Source organism: Echinops telfairi, unplaced genomic scaffold (genome assembly GCF_000313985.2).
Source record: "Echinops telfairi isolate 266 unplaced genomic scaffold, ASM31398v2 ScPeMD7_7424;HRSCAF=8462, whole genome shotgun sequence".
Taxonomy (NCBI): Eukaryota; Metazoa; Chordata; class Mammalia; order Afrosoricida; family Tenrecidae; genus Echinops; species Echinops telfairi.
In genome coordinates this window covers 75,844,595-75,862,102 of record NW_022111324.1, presented here as the reverse complement: position 1 = coordinate 75,862,102, position 17,508 = coordinate 75,844,595, and the positions used below count along the sequence as shown (strand labels likewise).

Below are 17,508 nucleotides of genomic sequence, written 5' to 3'. Positions count from 1 at the left end.
CTCTATTTAGTGTATTGTGTGAGTGTCAATAAGAAATAACATTTACGAAAAGGAACAGCAGATGCCTTGTTTGGGGTTGCAAGTTGAACAAAGCTGCATAAAATGCCAAAATAATATGCAAATATTAAGTGCCATATGTAAAGCTTCTTGGATTTTTTTTTTCCTGAGCTGTCAACACAATTTGGTCTCCCTGTCAGTATTCCTAACCAGGAATACTGGTTTCTTTGTTATTTCTTAAAAATAAAATCTGCTCTGCATGTCATTATTTTGGGAATATTCCCCAGTGGATATTAACTCCTCACTGTGGTTTCTTTTGTTTATTTTCAGGAAACTTTGATTGGGTAGGGAATGAATTTACCCAGAATGCCGGCACAGGTCTTGTTATCAATCAAGTAGACGTGAGCAATGACACGAGCATCATCAAGCAACTGAAAGATGTCTTTGAAAGGGATTGGTATTCACCCTATGCCAGAACCTTACAGCCAACCAAACAGCCGAACTGCTCAAGCCTGTTCAAACTCAAACCACCCTCCAACAAAACTGCCACACACGATGCAAGCAGGAGGGATCCGTGAGTGCGATCCTTGAAGGGACAGCATCGGATTTCATATTTCCGTATATAAAGGATTTGAACAGAGGAAAACAATTTAATATGTCCTTTTCTTAGGGAAAAAGCACACTTATTTTAAATGTTCTCGGAAGTACATGTAACATCTAACAATATCTTAGCACCATGTACACTAAACTTAAGACTTTTATATTGTTAACTTTGGCAATATCCTTTCAGCTTAGAAGGTAGTTCTTATGTTTGCGTACTGACTTTAAAACTTTGATTCCTCTTCCTTTCTAGTTTGAGAACTTCTCCTGCTGATTCACCTAGTCAATTTTTAGGAAACTTTAGCCTGAGGTAAACTCTTTAACACCAGACCAAGAACTGCTAACTTAGAATCAGTGAGGATTTTGCCTTGTGGAGGAAACTTATAAAAGCAAGTGTTTTATCCTTGTAAACCACCTCCAAGACCTCTCCAGTCTTCTTAGCATGAAAAAACATGTCATGCCAGCTTTCAAAACTATTTTAAAATAACCTTTTGCCTCCTTGTTCAGATTTTACTAATACCATAGCATACATTTTATATCATTTCACTTGTCACAAAATGTCCTTTTTATATAGCGCCTCTGTCTTCACCTAAACATTAGTTTCAAGTATGATCATATATTTCGAAAATGTATGCGTTGCCCAGAATGAATATAAAATGAAAATTATCATCTTCCACTTTCCAACTATACTTTCCCTTCAACTATTCTTTCACCTTCCAACTATACTTTCCCTCTATCAAATTGGTATTTTAAAAAACAGATCCAGCAATATGTGTAGCATTTTCTTTTCTTTAAAACTCTGGAAAAAATATGTAGCCACCTGCTAATATCCAACAAGCTACTAAGTCTGCATACTGAGAATAAAGTTTCTCAAACTTATTTTACTTATTTAATGGTATTTTAAAGGAAAGCACTTTATGCATCAGTAGGTTTTAATTCTCTAGAATCAAGCTGTTAAGAGGATGCCAGCAAATGTTTATAGAGCTATTTAATATACTTCTGCTATTTAATATACCAAATGCTTTTCAGAAAAAAATGCAATTTAGATACTCTGCTTAACATATTTTATTATTAAGAAACAAAAGTATTGATTGAATTATTGTTCTATAATGTGTATTGTTGTTTTCTATCAATACAATGTATACTTCTAGAATGAACATCGTTGTTACATGAGAGAGAGGCATGGCCTTTTCAGTGTCGAGCCAGAGGGTTAGGATGCTCAATCCTGACATTACTCCGGATGCCCCTGTAGCCTAAAATGAAGTCCTTCCAGACTTGGCCTTGATTTCTATTAATAATGTAGGAACAGTTATGCTTATCTACCTTGCAGAGATGTTGTGGAGGTAGAACATATTTATAACGTGTTTTGAAATCAAAAGATCCTATATAAATGCTAAGCATTATTATGTATACTCTTTTTCTCAGAATAATCTTTGTGGTGTCCTAATAGAATCAACACCAGGTCCTCCCCAAGAACTTAAAGGGAAAAGCAAATCCGCAGCTTCCAGCTGCCAATGAGGATAAAATGAACACAAAAACTGGGAAGAGATCTGGACCATCTTTATCAATGGAACATTTTGTCAGATCAATTTGTCATAAATAACATCAACATTTAACCAGACCTCATACCAGGGATTGTTCTTTGAACCAGCATACACATGAATTTTCAGAGACAGGAAAGCAGTCTCATATATTTCCCCGAGAGACTTGATTTTTAATCTGCCAAAGAAGAATGAAGAAGGACCCAGGAATCCTATGCAGTGGATTCATGTAGTGCAGAATGGCGATTTCTGGTGATTTAATTATCAGATAACTTCCTGTCTTGTTGTTTGTAAATATTGCTTTACTAGCTCTCTCATCAGCCATTGCAGAGGGCCACACAGGGCTGTATTTTTAAGGGGAGCATTTTTTGTGAATTTCTGGAGATTTCTCATTGATATTCTTCATCAAGAAATGGCCAGGTCAGAAGACACTAAATATTTAGCACATATTCTTTCTTGCTGGAATAAGAAGTGATCCTGCCAATCATCTAGCATAATAAAGCTTATTTTTGTGATCATTGGGGTGGGGGATGGGGATAAAGAGTGCAAAGGTTAGGAATGAAGACAACCAGGCCAAGTTGGCTCTTGGAAGCAGAAAGGCAGTCTAGCAGGAGGGTGAGAGGGACATCTAAAGGGAGAAGAGATGGTTGTGCCCTTTTTAGCGTTCAAGATCTCTCCTCGAGGAATAGAGCCTTGAGAAAAGGGTAAGCTTGGTGTAATGGGCCCTTTAATTGTCACTAATGTTTGCATGGGACATAAGATAACTTTGTCCTTTATGAAATGGCCATCACTGCCATTTTCTTCCAAGCCCCAGAAGAATGGTAGCACTAGGAACAGTGTCCCAAGATTTCCTGCGATTCACCCCCAGCAGCAAAGCTCGACTCCACTCGACTCAGCCCAGCATGGGCCCTCTTCAGGACAGGTTAGGCAGCAGCTACCAAACCACTGACTCCCTGAGGCAATGCGGGCCTTTTATGTGTGCATCAGGAAAATGGCCTCTGTGCAGAGTGTCACAATGCGACTGTGTCCGGCATTTCATCCTGCTGATTTTTTTTAAAATTTAGATCATTTGTCTATCACTGTAGAGGTAATCTTCCTCTCTTAGAATTATGTCTATGCTAATTGAACTACCAACTTCCAATTTTACCCCTCTAAACATCCCAGGAATTGTTTTTCAAGAAGTAAAATAACAAAACAAAAATACCACAATCTGAAACTATATTCATATGTCTGTGACACAAAATGAGGAGGAGAAGGGTAGTTACTAACCCCCTGCCTCCCCTCCACATAGACACACCAGGAATCATTATGACCGATGGAAGAACAGGCATAACAAAAGCCATCTGAGCCTCTAGGAGTGCTGGTGGCAGAGTGGTTATGCACTGGGCTCCTAGCCACAAGGTCAACAGTAGGAGAACCCCAGCAGCTGGGGGGACAAAGATGAGGCGTCTACCCATGTCAAGAGTGACAGTCTTGGAAGCCCACAGGGGCAGTTCTACCCTGTCAGCTAGGGTCACTCTAAGTCACAATGGACTCGAGGGGTAGTGAGCTTGTTTTGAATTTTGATGTTAATCTAGTGCCTTTATTCTCAAGCAATGATTTTTAACAGTGATCCCCTCTAGGAAACTTAGTCTGTTTCTGTGGAGTCCAATATGACTTGATGGTGGGTCCTCTGGTCAAAAACTTGCATATGTGCACCAACTATTTCTACAAAGCCTGTCGCCTTCCCAAGCCCTATAACCTTGATCACCTCTGAATCCAATCATTGTCAAATATGCTGTGGCCTTGACATTGTCATGACATTGTCCCTGACCACTGTTTTCCAAATGATTGGCTCACAGCTCTTATCAACATGCTGGGTCAGATGTGGAACATTCTAACGTAATGTTCATGAGGCTTTAGTGCGGTTAAGTACCTGAAAATGATACAATTGAGGCACCCTGGAAATGTCCCCACTGTCTTTGAAAACCTAGTAAATAGATTCTTCGTGCTGTGGAACATAGAATGAAAATCATTATCTTAAAGAATGTCAAATCTGATTCCGTGAAAAGAGCAAAAGGTTGCATCTGTGTAGCACCAAGAGTTTGTGCCACTAGTGCTGTATCCATGCTGTGTTTCACCGCTGATTTGGTTACTAGTAAAATGGGTCTAATCATATTTCTTTTGTCTTACCCTTTGAGAAATATGCAGTTACTGGGTGGCTGAAAGTGCCTCGCTGAACCTGGGACTAAAAAACAAAGCTCATTTCCCGCCAGCCTGTGACTGTTTTCAAATGGTTGATGCATTCTTAGTTTCGTGTTTGTTTTGGAAACCTTTTGGAACTAAATTCCAAGGGAGAAAAATAAAAAGACTCTACAAATTTCTTAAGACCAGACCCGGGATCCATCTGTCTCAGGAATCCAATCCCAGAATCTGCCTTTTTCTCTTGCATATGCGTGTTGGTGTAAATTTTTCTGTCCAAAATATGTCTCATTATTTCTACTGCTTAAGGAATGTGACAAGCTGCCTTTTCTCTCCATAGAGCAGTCAGTGTCTGCCGTGAAACACATGTTGCTGTGGGCTATTCACACTCGGGCCCTGATAGAAAGCTTCTCGTCTTGTGGATGAATGTTCAGTTCTCTCTTTTGTTTTCTCATCTTATTTCCAATGAATTGGTACACTTTATTATAAGTTATTTGAAGGACAAAATTAAAATAACTTCCATTTGGCCAATGATAGGTTGGATAAATGAGTTCATATCCAGACATTTCTTCACGTATTATAAGTTAGTATATTTCCCTCTCTTTTTATATGTTGATAGCAAAATGGTGGTTTAGCATTTTTCTCTTATTCATTTAAGTTGGTAGAGAGGACTTGTAACATCCCGAGAGTTGACTCCAATTCACAACCTAGCTTTCCCATTTCAGAGAATTCCAAGTATAGCTGAATATGAAGATACAATTTATTATGATGACTCAATAGGCATTTTTCAGATGCTTCTTAAGACCATGTAATAGGAATTTGCCTCTTTTCTCTTTAATCCATTAGGAGTCCTGCACGTAGAGAATTATACAGAGTCACTAATCATTTATACTTCTTTAGACAATTTGAGGAAGCAATATGAGCTTTAATAGACTATTACACATTTTCTGCTGTGTTAAATGGTTGTTGTCATTCTGTTGTTAGGTGTCATCAACTCAGCTCCAACTCATAGTGCCCCTGTGTACGATAGAGCCAAACACTGTCCAGACCTGTGCCGATAGAGCCAAACACTGTCCAGACCTGTGCCGATAGAGCCAAACACTGTCCAGACCTGTGCCGTCCATGCTCAACTACTAACCTTCCAATTGTGTTATAAAGGCTATCTTGAATGTCTACTTCTTCTTTATATAAATAGGGTTGGGTTGTACCTGGACATATCTACATTATTAATTCTATATTACTAAAATAAGTGGGCATAATGAAGGGCTGAATTTGGGGAATTATCAAAATCCTCAAACCTTTCATATAACTAAATGTCCATGTTTTTTCAGAAGTCAATATTATCTGGCATTTTCATATTGTAAGATGAGAGTTTTCTTTTTCTCTCATCTTAATATCAAAAATAAACCATTCTCTTATCAATAACCAAGTTGCATCATGGTGGAGTGAGTAAAGAAATGGAACTAGCCCAATGGGCTACAGTTCTGCTGCTTTGTATGTTATCCAAGGGGTCCTCTTTGTAACCCTATCCCTGTCTTTATGGGGAAAATAATTATTTGTCTCCAACATGTATTTGTTTTGAGTAAATAAATATTTGGTGTTTTATTTTTGTTTCTCAGTAAAGGAACAATTATAGAGCCCAAAAGGTGTTCATGGAACTACATGTTCAGCTTCTTATCACATTTACCCATTAAATCCTATTATTTCCATGCCTAAATCCTTAATAAAATATGCCTGGTGTTTGTTCAGTCTATTGAGTCTCTGCTTTAGAGGAAAACTTGGAAGTCATCTGCACCAACTCCTCTAAATGCAAACATTCCCTTCAAATTGAGCTGCTCAGATGTTGACTTATCCAAGCAAAAAACACATATGGACCAATTGGCACAGTGCATTTCATAAGATGTCTACAAGGGTTTTTGTGTTGTTGTTAGTGTTGTTTTGTTTTATTTTAATTTGCTGACATTATTTGGATCTGAGACCAAGTTTTATCTCTGAAAAAATGTGTACCTAAGGTGAATACATAGAGGAGAAATCTGAAGGGGCATTTTTTAACCCTTTATTGTGAATTAGAGTGCAAATTTACAGAATAAATTATGGGGATTTAAGTGAAAACTTACAAAACAAATTAGACATTGATTGCAATCCCCATAATGTTATAGCAGTTCCCATAAAGTAACAGCACTCTTCCCACTGAGCTTACAATTTCTACTGTTCTTTCTTTCCTATCCATTCTTCTGAGTTTTATACCTGGGCAAATGCTGCCCTTTTGAGCTTATAGGCTTGTTTATCCTAAGGAGTGCCTGTCTCCCTGGTTTTCAAAGGGCATACATTTTAAAAACTTGTCATTTGAAGGTTTAGCAAAAGCATAATAGACACTTTGAACATCTAATATTCAATAATAATTTTATGTACCTTAATTTCCTGAATCCTATAAGTTTATACTGATTTTATCATTGGGCTACTGGTTTAATGGCAGACAATCATGGATTATATTAGAGAATGGTAAAGATTATTGATCAATTTATTTTTAGTTCATGTAAGAAAAAAATCAGGAGGAAAAAAACCTACAATTTTGTAAAATTAATACACAGATCTCAAACCCACCTTCTTGGCTTTTGAAGTTCGAACACACTTAATTGTGCTTATGTGGAAAGTGAACATGGACCAAGAGGCAGTCGTCCAAACGAACAAGGAAATACTGCATGGTTGGAATCAGAAAAGTCGTGCATATATTTTCACCATAGTTATGCGATCTGTGTGCTGAGCAAATCATCTGAGAAGCAGGACTACATGAAGGAGAATGTGGCATCAGGATTGGAGGAAGGCTTATTGACAACTCACAGGTTCAAAATTCTGAAAAATATCCTTGGAAGGCAAAACAAGACCATTTTGGTTTCTAATTTAGAGGGCTCCCACAACAAATTTTGGAAGCATCATCTCAATTCCTGGGATTAAAATTTTGAATGATTTTCCAGTACAAATTGGGGAATAAGTAGAGATCTTTGAGAACAGCCAAAGAAAATATGATCCAACAGCATTCGTGTGGATTATCACTTAAGCTAAAATTTCAGTCACGTTACTTAAGAGCTTTTTAAGAAAATATATGTATGGCTATTGAGTCTATGCCAATTCATGGTGACCTGCTTCAAGGTAGTGTCACCAAAATGGGAGCTCTGGGTGGCACAAGCTCAGCTATTAACCAAAAGGTTGACAGTTTGAACCCACTCAAAGGCAATGCACTTCCAGAAATCAGCCAATGAAAACCAAGTGCTGCACAGTGCTACTGTGACACATCAGGGGATGCCGTGGTCTGGAATCAACTCAATGGAAACTGGTATAACCTCAACACACGTAATAAAGAAAGGCAACACCATTGGTTTCACAAAGATACAGTATTGATAAAGGGCCTTAAAAAATCCCTGGGGGCATGTTTTAATGTCACTGATTGACATACAAAGCTGCTTGTCAAGAAGCAGGAAAACAAACAGTAAGAAACAGATTGGGAACAGACATTTACTCCCCCATGTTCACTGCAGCACAGTTCACGGTAGCGAAAAGCTGGACACACCCTAAATTCCCATCAGTAGAAGACTGGGTTTAAAAACTCTGATATATACACACAACGGAATACTATGCATCCCTTAAAAACAGTGCTGAAACCATGAAATACCTCAAGACATGGAGAGATCTGGAAGACATGCTGAGCAAAGTTAGTCAAACACAAAAGGACAACTACTGTATGAGTCCACTGCTGTAGGAACAAGCTGCAGAAAGGCACAAGCTCAGGCTTGTAGGGCATCCAGTCTTCTGGCTGGAGCTAGACAGCCCGATAGAGAGCCTGACCGGTGCCAATGAACCAGACAGCATCCGCTCTAGGTAAGTATTGTTTAGGTCACTTGACCAGAGGGTATCTCACATCATCTGGGAGCAGATGGCCAAGGAAGGGGAGGAGGATGTAGTGTTGTCTACTGAGTGGTTGTCATGTAAATCTGTGATGAGCACCACCACCCCCACTGCCTGCCAGCATGTAGAAAGCCTGTCAGGGATGGGAGAGAGGATGGAAAAGACAACGCAGCTGAGGGGAAAGGGAGCAATCACAGCTGGGGGAACACAAAGGCATGTGTGTTGGTAGGAAAAGAGGGAGGACCAATACGCAGGTGGGGAGGAGAATGACTGAAAATGCTTTGGGGAACATTAGGGGTGGAGTGACTGAGGTAGTTAGTTTATTGTGTCAACCTGGCCGATAAACACATGTAGGATGAATTGAAGGGCGGAGGGATAAATGGCTTGGTGAGCCTCACCTTTCTAGTTCTCCTGTCTCTTGCTTTCTGATGGTCGGGTCAGGGTGAAGCTGCCTTAGCCAGTTCCTGCTTCAGCTGGCAAGGCTCACTTCCTGCAAGACATCCCTGAGGAGAAGCCACATGGACCTACCCGGATGCAGCCCTGGGTGCTGGAGCAGCCGTATGGAGACCCCTATCAGTGCTGAGATGCTTACACATTCACTGACTCGGCTTTCTTCCTGCAGTTGGTGTCAGAGTGTGTGTTTTGGTAGAGGAGGACTTTGTGGATTGGTGTCAGACATATGTGTTAATGTTGGACCTGTGGGCTTGGGCAGCACTGGGTTGGGATGTTTTCTTGATGGCACTTAACCTTTATATAAAACTCTCTCTTATACGTGGGTTTCTGTGGATTTGTTTCTCTAAGATACCCAGACTAACACAGTGACTTTGGTGGCATGCAATGAATGGGCCACATTGAACTCAGGGGTATAGGGGAATCTCAGGGACCCAGGCCAGGTGCTGTGGAACACTGGGTCACTGAATACTGGAACTTGGGGATGGATGGCATGCTCCAGAGACTACGCCAGTGAGATCCCAAGTGGGAAATTTACTGGATGAACTGTCCTCTACCTCAGACACATTTGTAACCTGAGGACTTACGTCAGAAAATACATGGTGTCTGAGGAAGCAGAAGACAGCTGGACCAAGAGCAGTGAACTATTGGTAAGCATTCAATCAAAGTCCTGCTTCATAAGCACCCTGTGTGCTGTATTAAGATATGTATCATTCCGGCAAATGAGTGATGGCCATTCTGTTTCATTTTGTTTATGCTTGTTCATAGTAGGTTGTATCTCAGAGGTGCTATGTCATTGGTCACCCTATGGAAGTTGTGTTATTTATTTTTTCTGCTTTTCAGTAAATTAAACCCAGAATGGATGAGTCTATAGGGACAGCAAATAGAACAAGGGTATGGGGGAGCGGTCAAAGGTGGGTAGGAGAGGTAAAAGGGAGATGATATCAAGGAGACCAGGAAAGAAAAATATGTTAGGAAATTAATTATGGAAGAAATTGTACAATTCTGTTTGATGAGATTGAACTATGGAATGATAGGACATATGTATTAACCCCCAAGTAATATAAAAGAACAAACATACCAAATAAACATGGATCCATAAATGGGTTTGGGGGTCACACTAAATCGTAGCCCCAACTTAAGAACAATTAGTTCTTAGATCATGGCCCTGCTCGACATTTGCCCTCAGGAAGAAAACACAGAAGACATGGGTGCTGTAGCAAAATGTGGTGAAGAATGTAGGTGGTGCCTGACTACCAGATAAAATAGTATCTGGTGTCTTAAAGGCTTGTTTCCAAGTAAGCAACCATCTAAGTGAGATGTCAACTAAGTCCACCTGGAAGCACACCACCATCAGTCAGTGAAGAATGGTAAACCATACAATCCAAAGTCCGAGGGACTAGTATCAGAGGCAAAATTGTGGGAATCCGGTGGGAAGCCAGAGGCTACAGTCGACAGTGGGAGCCCAAGATTTATTTGTGGAACTACGTAGGAAATAAGTCTCCAGAGAATATCCTCTATCTGCAATTGAGGGAGGGGAGGAAAGCGGTTCCTAAACAGAGAGCTCTGGAGACATGAGTATAGAAGATCAAAGGCGCACATCTGACTTGAACAGCTAAAACTTAGATCCCCCACCACCACTATGAAACATGATCTGGTTTCCAAATTTTTCCATATTTTTGGTTTGGTTTTTGTTCATATTAGGGTGTGTCTCAGAGGTGTCATGTCATTGGGGGGTCACCCTCTTAAAGCTGTTTTATATGTTTTTCCATTTTTTTATATATGAAACCCAGGATTGATGAACTTACAGAGATAGCAAGTAGAGTCAGGGTTTCTGGGGTAGTGGGGTACAATGGTGGAGGATGATATCTAGGAGTCTGACTGGAAACTGACTGTGGTAGCAATTGTACACTTCTGCTTGACATGATTAAACTATGAAGCATTATGACATATTACAAATAAATGGATTAATTTTTTAGATGTTTAAACATGACTGGGAAAAGAGAGAAGGCATCTAGTTGATGTCATTACATTAAGACAAAGCTTCCATAAATCAACGGGCCCCCACAGGAATGAGAAGAGAACAGCACTGGAAAATCAAGTTCAGACCAGGGGAGGGGAGCATCTGCATTTCCGAGGAGGCACTGATGTTTCTATTGGTGGATATAATATGATACTTGGTCAGTTGACCTCCTTCTTGACCCAACCTGAATTTGCTCTAGGCTTAAATAGTTCCTCTTGTTCCACAGCAGAACTTTCTCCTCTGACTTTTTAATATTGCTGGTAGTCTTTTCTTTCTTACTCCTTATTTTTATTTTTATCTTTATATTATAAGTTTTCTTTCTGCTTCATTTGTTCTTGGTTTTGTTGTTGTTGTTGTTGTTTGTTTCTGTTGGGTCTCCCAGTTTGTGAAGCACAGAAGGAGTGGATGCATAGAGACAATAACGGATGCAATGGTTTATTGAGGATGGGGGAAAGGGTGTACTGAGGGTGAGGGGAAAGGGAAACAAATAACGAATGCAGGAGTGGGGAGGGAGTGTATATACAACTCTTTCTGAAGGCAACTTAACAATGGAAGTATATGATATGTGAAGTGTATATCAACAAAACTATTTTTTTAAAGAATAGAGTTTTCCGGGAATAAAAGAATAATAAAGCTGTTGGTCACATGCAGGAAAGGTAAGTGTTGTTATCTATACTTTATGGGTAACTGTGTAACTTTCCTAGCGTACTTGTGAGAGAATATCTATAGTTCCTGTATGAAGAGAACCATGTTCTGTATCATGTGACCTCTCCACACTGGCCAAAGCTGATTACACAACTTCCAGTACCTGAATTAAAAAAAGAAAAATCATATACAGGTCAGCAAGTGACCTAAAAAAAGAACAAGCATGAAACTGTGGAATTCTTGTTTGATGGCATCTATCCCAACTGATAACTACTCTTCTTTGAAGGCGTTTGAATATGAGATAGAAGAAAGTTAACTAGTCTGACTGTGAGTACCCGAAATAGACACACACAAGGGTGAAGGCACCAAGTGGTGCCACCTTGCAGCAGGAATGGCAAACGCTTCTCCATTTATAGACAATTAATGGAGTTCTCATGGATTCACTATTCCACTGAGTCTAAAACACAAGACTGGATTTCATAGCAACTGACTTACTCTCAGCTTCCTGTTTTCTTGTGTCATCACAAATAAGTTCACATTAACTGATACAATCAAATAGCAAATGAATTTGCACACCACTAAATCTGGTGATAAAGAAATTAAAGAATTCTAACTTCTTCAATCTGAAATTAATGAATCGTGCAATCGGGATTTATTGATAATTATTGGAAATTGGAAGTAAAAGGTGGGAACAGAGGAAAGAGCCGTAATTGGAAGATGTCATCTCGGTGAAAGAAACAGAGTAAAGATTGCATGATAGAATTTTGTAAAATCCATGACTTCATTGCAAATGCCTTTTTCCAACAATATAAACAGCAATTTTGCACATAGACATCACCATATGTAATGCACAAGAATCAAATGACTGTACCTGAGGGAAGAGATGATGGAGAAGCTTACCAAAACCAGGAGAAGGGCTGATTGTGCAACAGACTATCAGTTGCTCCTGTGCAAGTTCGTGGTGAAGCTGAAGAAAATTAAAACAATCCCAAATAAAGCCTTTATTTTATTCCATCTGAATTTAGGAAATATCTCCAGAATAGATTTGAGTCAACTGATTATTAATGACAGAAGACCTGACAAGCTGTGAAGTGACATCAAGAAGATCAGACATGAGGTGGGGAAAGTCGTTTAAAGATAGAAAATAAGTATAAGACCAGATTGGATGTCATAAGAGACACTGAAACTTGCTCTTGAACATAGAGTAGCTCAGAATGATGAGGGAAATGAATGTACAAATGCGTTTTACACAATTGATGTGTGTATGGATTGTGATAAGAGTTGTATGAGCCCCTAATAAAATGATTTTTTTTAAAAGAACATAGAGTAGCTCAAACAAATGAAAAAAAAAAAGGTGAAGTGAACATTCTGAGCAGAAATTTTCCAAGAGCAATTTAAGAAGGTAAAGTAGAATGTTATAATGAAATGTAAAAAGAGCTGGAGTTAGACAGCCAAAAAGACACATGACAAGCTGTAAGAATTTCAGAGAACATCCACACCTTGAGTTGCAATATGGAAGAATTCATGGGCAAAATAATGAACAATGTAGGAAGCATCAAAAGAAGATAGAAGGTATACGCAAAGCCAGGGAACAAAAAAAGAATTGGTTGACTTTCAACCATTTCAAGAGGTAGCGTATTATCGAGTATTGAAGAAAGATGTCCAAGCTGTGCCGAAGGCATTAGAGAAAAACAAAAGTTCAGGAATTGACCCAATACCAATTGAAATGTCTCCAGAAACTGGTGAAGCAATGAAGCACTGGAAGCCCTCACTCATCCATGCCAAGAAATTAACCAAATAGGTGAACTTCATATGTTTGCCCCTTCCACAGAAAGGTGACCCAACAGGATGCAAAAATTATCAAATAATATCCTTAATATCACTTGGAAATAAAATACTGATAAATACAATTCAAAAATGGTTGCAGTAGCACTTGAGCAGGGTGAAGAAAATAACGTGGCATGAACGATATCATTACTGGTGTCAGATGGATCTTGGCTGAAAGCAGAGAATCCCAGAATTATGTTTATCTGTGTTATACAATTTGAGAGTGGAAATTCCAGAACACTTCACTGTGCAGGTGTAGAACCTGTACACGGACCAAGAGGAAGTCATTTGAACACAGCAAGGGAACACATTTTGGTTTCAAATCAGGAAAGTGTGCAGAAGGTTATATCATTTCACCGTACTTATTCCATCGCTGTAGTATCATTGGCGGAAGGCTTATTAACAACACAGCACATAAAAATGACACAGCATTGATTGCTGAAAGTGAGGTGGATTTGAAGCAATTCCTGATAAAAACCAAAGTCCACAATTTTCCATATGGGTTGCAATTGGCCCATAAAGGGAGAAAAGGTTGAAGTTGTCAAGGATTTCATTTTCCTTGGATCCATAATCAGTGCTGATGAAAACAGCAGCCAAGAAATTAAACAATGTATTACATTTGGCAAATATGCTGTGCAGCATGACTTTAAAGTATTGAAGCGCATAGACGCCATATTAAGGACTAAGTTGAACCTAATTCAAGCCTCATATGCATGTGAAAATTGAACCATGAATAAGGAAGACCTCAGAATTGATGCCTTTGAATTATGGTGCTGGCAAAGAATAATGAAAGTACCTTGGATGGCCAGAAGAATAAACAAATCTATCTTGGAAAAAGTACAGCCAGGATGACCATGTACATATGTAAATATATTTCTATGTAATGATGGGAAAATAGATCTATGCACATACATATATTTATGTTAAGTAATAAGGTGGAAGATGAACATTGGGCCTCTACTCGAGTACTCCCTCAATGTAAGAACACTTTATTCAAATAACCCGGCATTCTGTGATGCTCACCTTCCCGACACAATCGCTGAAAACAAAATGGGTACATTAACAAATGTGGTGACAAAAAGCTGATGGTGCTCAGCTATCAAAAGATATAGCATCTGGGGTCTTAAAGGCTTGAAGATAAACAAGTGGTCATCTAGCTGAGAAGCAACTAAGCCCACATGGAAGAAGCACACCAGCGTGTGTGATCGTGATGTGTCGTTGGGATCAGGTATCAAGCATCAAAGACTCAGGGAGAAAAAAATATATATATATATGAATACATATATATATCAATGTGAATGAGGGGAGCGCAGAGTGGAGCCCCAAAGCCCATCTGTACACAATTGGACATCCCCTTGCAGAAGGGTCACAAGGAAGAAATGAACCAGTCAGAGTTGCCTCTAGTTCTTTAATGCTTCCTCCCCGCAGCTATCATGATCCCAATTCTACCTTACAAATCCAGCCAGACCAGAACATGTGCACGGGTAGAAATAAGGGCTGGAAACACAGGGAATCCAGGACAGATAAACCCCTCGGTACCAATAATGAGAGTAGCGATACCAGGATGGTAAAGGGAAGGTGGGGGAGAAAGGGGAAACTAATCACAATGATCTACATATAACCCACTCCCAGATGGATGGACAACAGAAAAGTGGGTAAAGGGAGACAGCAGTCGATGTAAGACATGAAAAAAAATCATTATAAATTATCAAGGTTCATGGGGGAGGGAGGGTGGAGGAGTGGGGAAATAAGGTGATAGCAAGGGCTCAAGTAGAAGAAAAATGTCTTGAAAATGATGATGGCAACAAATGTAGAATTGTGCTTGACACAGTGGATGGGTGGGTGGATTGTGATAAGAGCTGTAAGAGCCCCCAATAAAATGATTTTTTTAAGCCAGGATGATAAGACTTTTTCTTTCATTTAAATGTTGTCTCAATTGCTGTAGACTTGTTATCAGAAGACTGCAGTGCCTTGAAAATGACATGCTCGATAAATAGAGGGTCAGCAAAACAGAGAAAGACCCTCTGTGAGATGGATTGACACTGTGGCTGTAAAATGGGCTCAGACATAACAACTATGAGAATTTCCCAGGACCAGGTAATTCACATACATGGTCACTATGAGTTGCAACTGACTCAAAGGCACCTAACAACAACAAAGCAACAAGGAAGAAACTGACAAGAAATTCCATAAGCAAAATGAGCCCTGTACAAAAAATTACATGAACAAAAAACAAGCACCACCACACCAAAAACTGGCCACAATAAACTCATCATAATCAGTAATTGCACTGAGTATAAGTGAGCTAAATTCACCAGTCAGATGACAGTAGCATATCGGATAAGAAAACGGAGCTCATCAATATGCTGTCTACAAGAGCCACACCTTAGAAACAAAGACAAACTTATAGTTTTGAAAATATATCAAGTTAATAGCTTCAAAAAGAGTGAGAATGGTAATATTAATGTCTGATAAATGGACTTTAGGACAAAAAATAACAAAGGGCATTATGTAATAGTTAATGGATTAATTTAAAAAGAGGATACAAACTACAGAATGAATGAAGACCGTAAGAAGAGGATATGAAGCAAAGCTATGTGAGGATAGAGTCAAATCTGAGGTCATAGTTTCTTCATCCAGTTAGAGACTAGTTTTCAACCCAGTTCTGCATGTCTGTAAATAAATATACAGAAGGGTGAACATGATGGTGGAGCAGGAGGAAGGTAAAAGGAAACAGAGGAACAATCTAGGAAGCAAAGCTATGGATAGAGGTATAAAAATAGGTATGTACTCTGTTAAATATATTAATTCATAAAAATAGAGGTATTGGCCTATGTACAGATATTTATATGGCAATACATTGAGGCATTGGACAGACTTTGGACCTCTGCTTGAGCCCTCCCTCAACTCAAGAACACTTTGTTCTAATAGCCTGGCATTCTATGACACTCACCCTCCTGACTCCATCACTGAAGACAATATGGGTGCACAGAAAATGTGGTGAAGAAAGCTGATGGTGTCTGGCTATCAAAAGAGATAGCATCTGGGGGTCTTAAAGGCTTTGAAGTTAAACAACAGCCATCTAGCTGAGAAGCAACAAACTCACATGGACGCACCAGCCTGTGCAATCATGAGGTGTTGATGGAATCAGGTAACAGGCACCAGAAGACCCAAAACAACCGCAAAAAGCACACATATTGTTGAGAATGAGATGGGTCAGAGAAGAGACCCAAAGCTCGTCTGTAGACAATAGGACATCCCCTCGTAGACAGGTACCAAGAAAGGGATGAGTCATCCAGGGCGTAGTATAGCACCAATGAAACACACAATATTCCTCTGGTTCTTTGAGGCTTCCTCACCCACCCACCCACCCCCCACTATCATGACTGCAGTCCTGCCTTTCAGTTCTGGCTAGACCGGAGCATGTACACAGGTAGATGCTCATAACATATGGAATCTAGGTCAGATGAACCTCTCAGGAACATAAATGGGAGTAGGGGAAAGGAGGGTAAGAAGAAGGTGGAAGGGGGGGGTGGGGGGAACCGATTGCACTGATCAACATATAACACACACCCCCAGGGGGAATGAACAACAGAAACGTGGGTGAAAGGAAGACTGTCGGTATAAGATATGAAAACAATAATTTATCAAGGGGTTACAAGGTGGGGAGAGAGGGGATAACTGAAGAACTGATACAAGGGCTCAAATAGAAAGTAAATGTTTAGAAAATAATGATGGCAACATACGTACAAATATTAATACAATTGGCTTATGAAATGTTGTAAAAGCTATAAGAGCCCCCAATAAACTGATTTAAAAATAAAACAGCTTTCTGAATAATCTATTCATCCCAGTTGATTCTTGAGAAGAAGCCGAATATTTCTTATCCACACTTTCCTTCCCTTGCCATACTGGGCATGAATTCAAAAAGTTTAGTTACTCTCGGAGCTGCATGCCAAAGGGAAGCCCTGACCCCACTACCAATGGTAAAGTGTGAGCTTAGGTACCACAGCGACAATAACCAGTCTTGTAGATCGTTCTGTCCCCCCAAATTTAGCACAACTGAACCCAAACTCACTGCCATTGCGTCGGTTCTGACTTATGGTGATCTATAGGGCAGATACAACTGCCCCTGTAGCTTTCCAAGACTGCTGCTCTTTCTGGGAGTAGAAAACCTGGTCTTTCTACTAAAGAGTAGCAGATGTTTTTGTTTTTGTTTTTTTGTTGTTGTTGTTTAAGTTTTAGTTTATTTGTTGTTGTTTTTTAAACATTTTATTAGGGGCTCATACAACTGTTATCGCAATCCATACACACATCAATTGTGTAAAGCACATTTGTACA

At 39.5% G+C, this 17,508-nt stretch overlaps 1 protein-coding gene across 4 annotated transcripts in view; it reads left to right on the top strand.

Annotated features, from left to right (window-relative positions):
* PLD5 (phospholipase D family member 5) overlaps positions 1–6,070 on the top strand; it is a 457,190-nt gene extending 451,120 nt beyond the window's left edge. For all 4 annotated transcript variants that reach the window (XM_004699951.3, XM_045298282.1, XM_045298284.1 and 1 more), the window contains one exon: positions 328–6,070. In XM_004699951.3, coding sequence (XP_004700008.1) covers positions 328–575 — 248 coding nt within the window. In that variant the 3' untranslated portion in view covers positions 576–6,070. The remainder of the gene's footprint in view (positions 1–327) is intronic.
* The last annotated feature ends 11,438 nt before the right edge of the window (positions 6,071–17,508 follow it).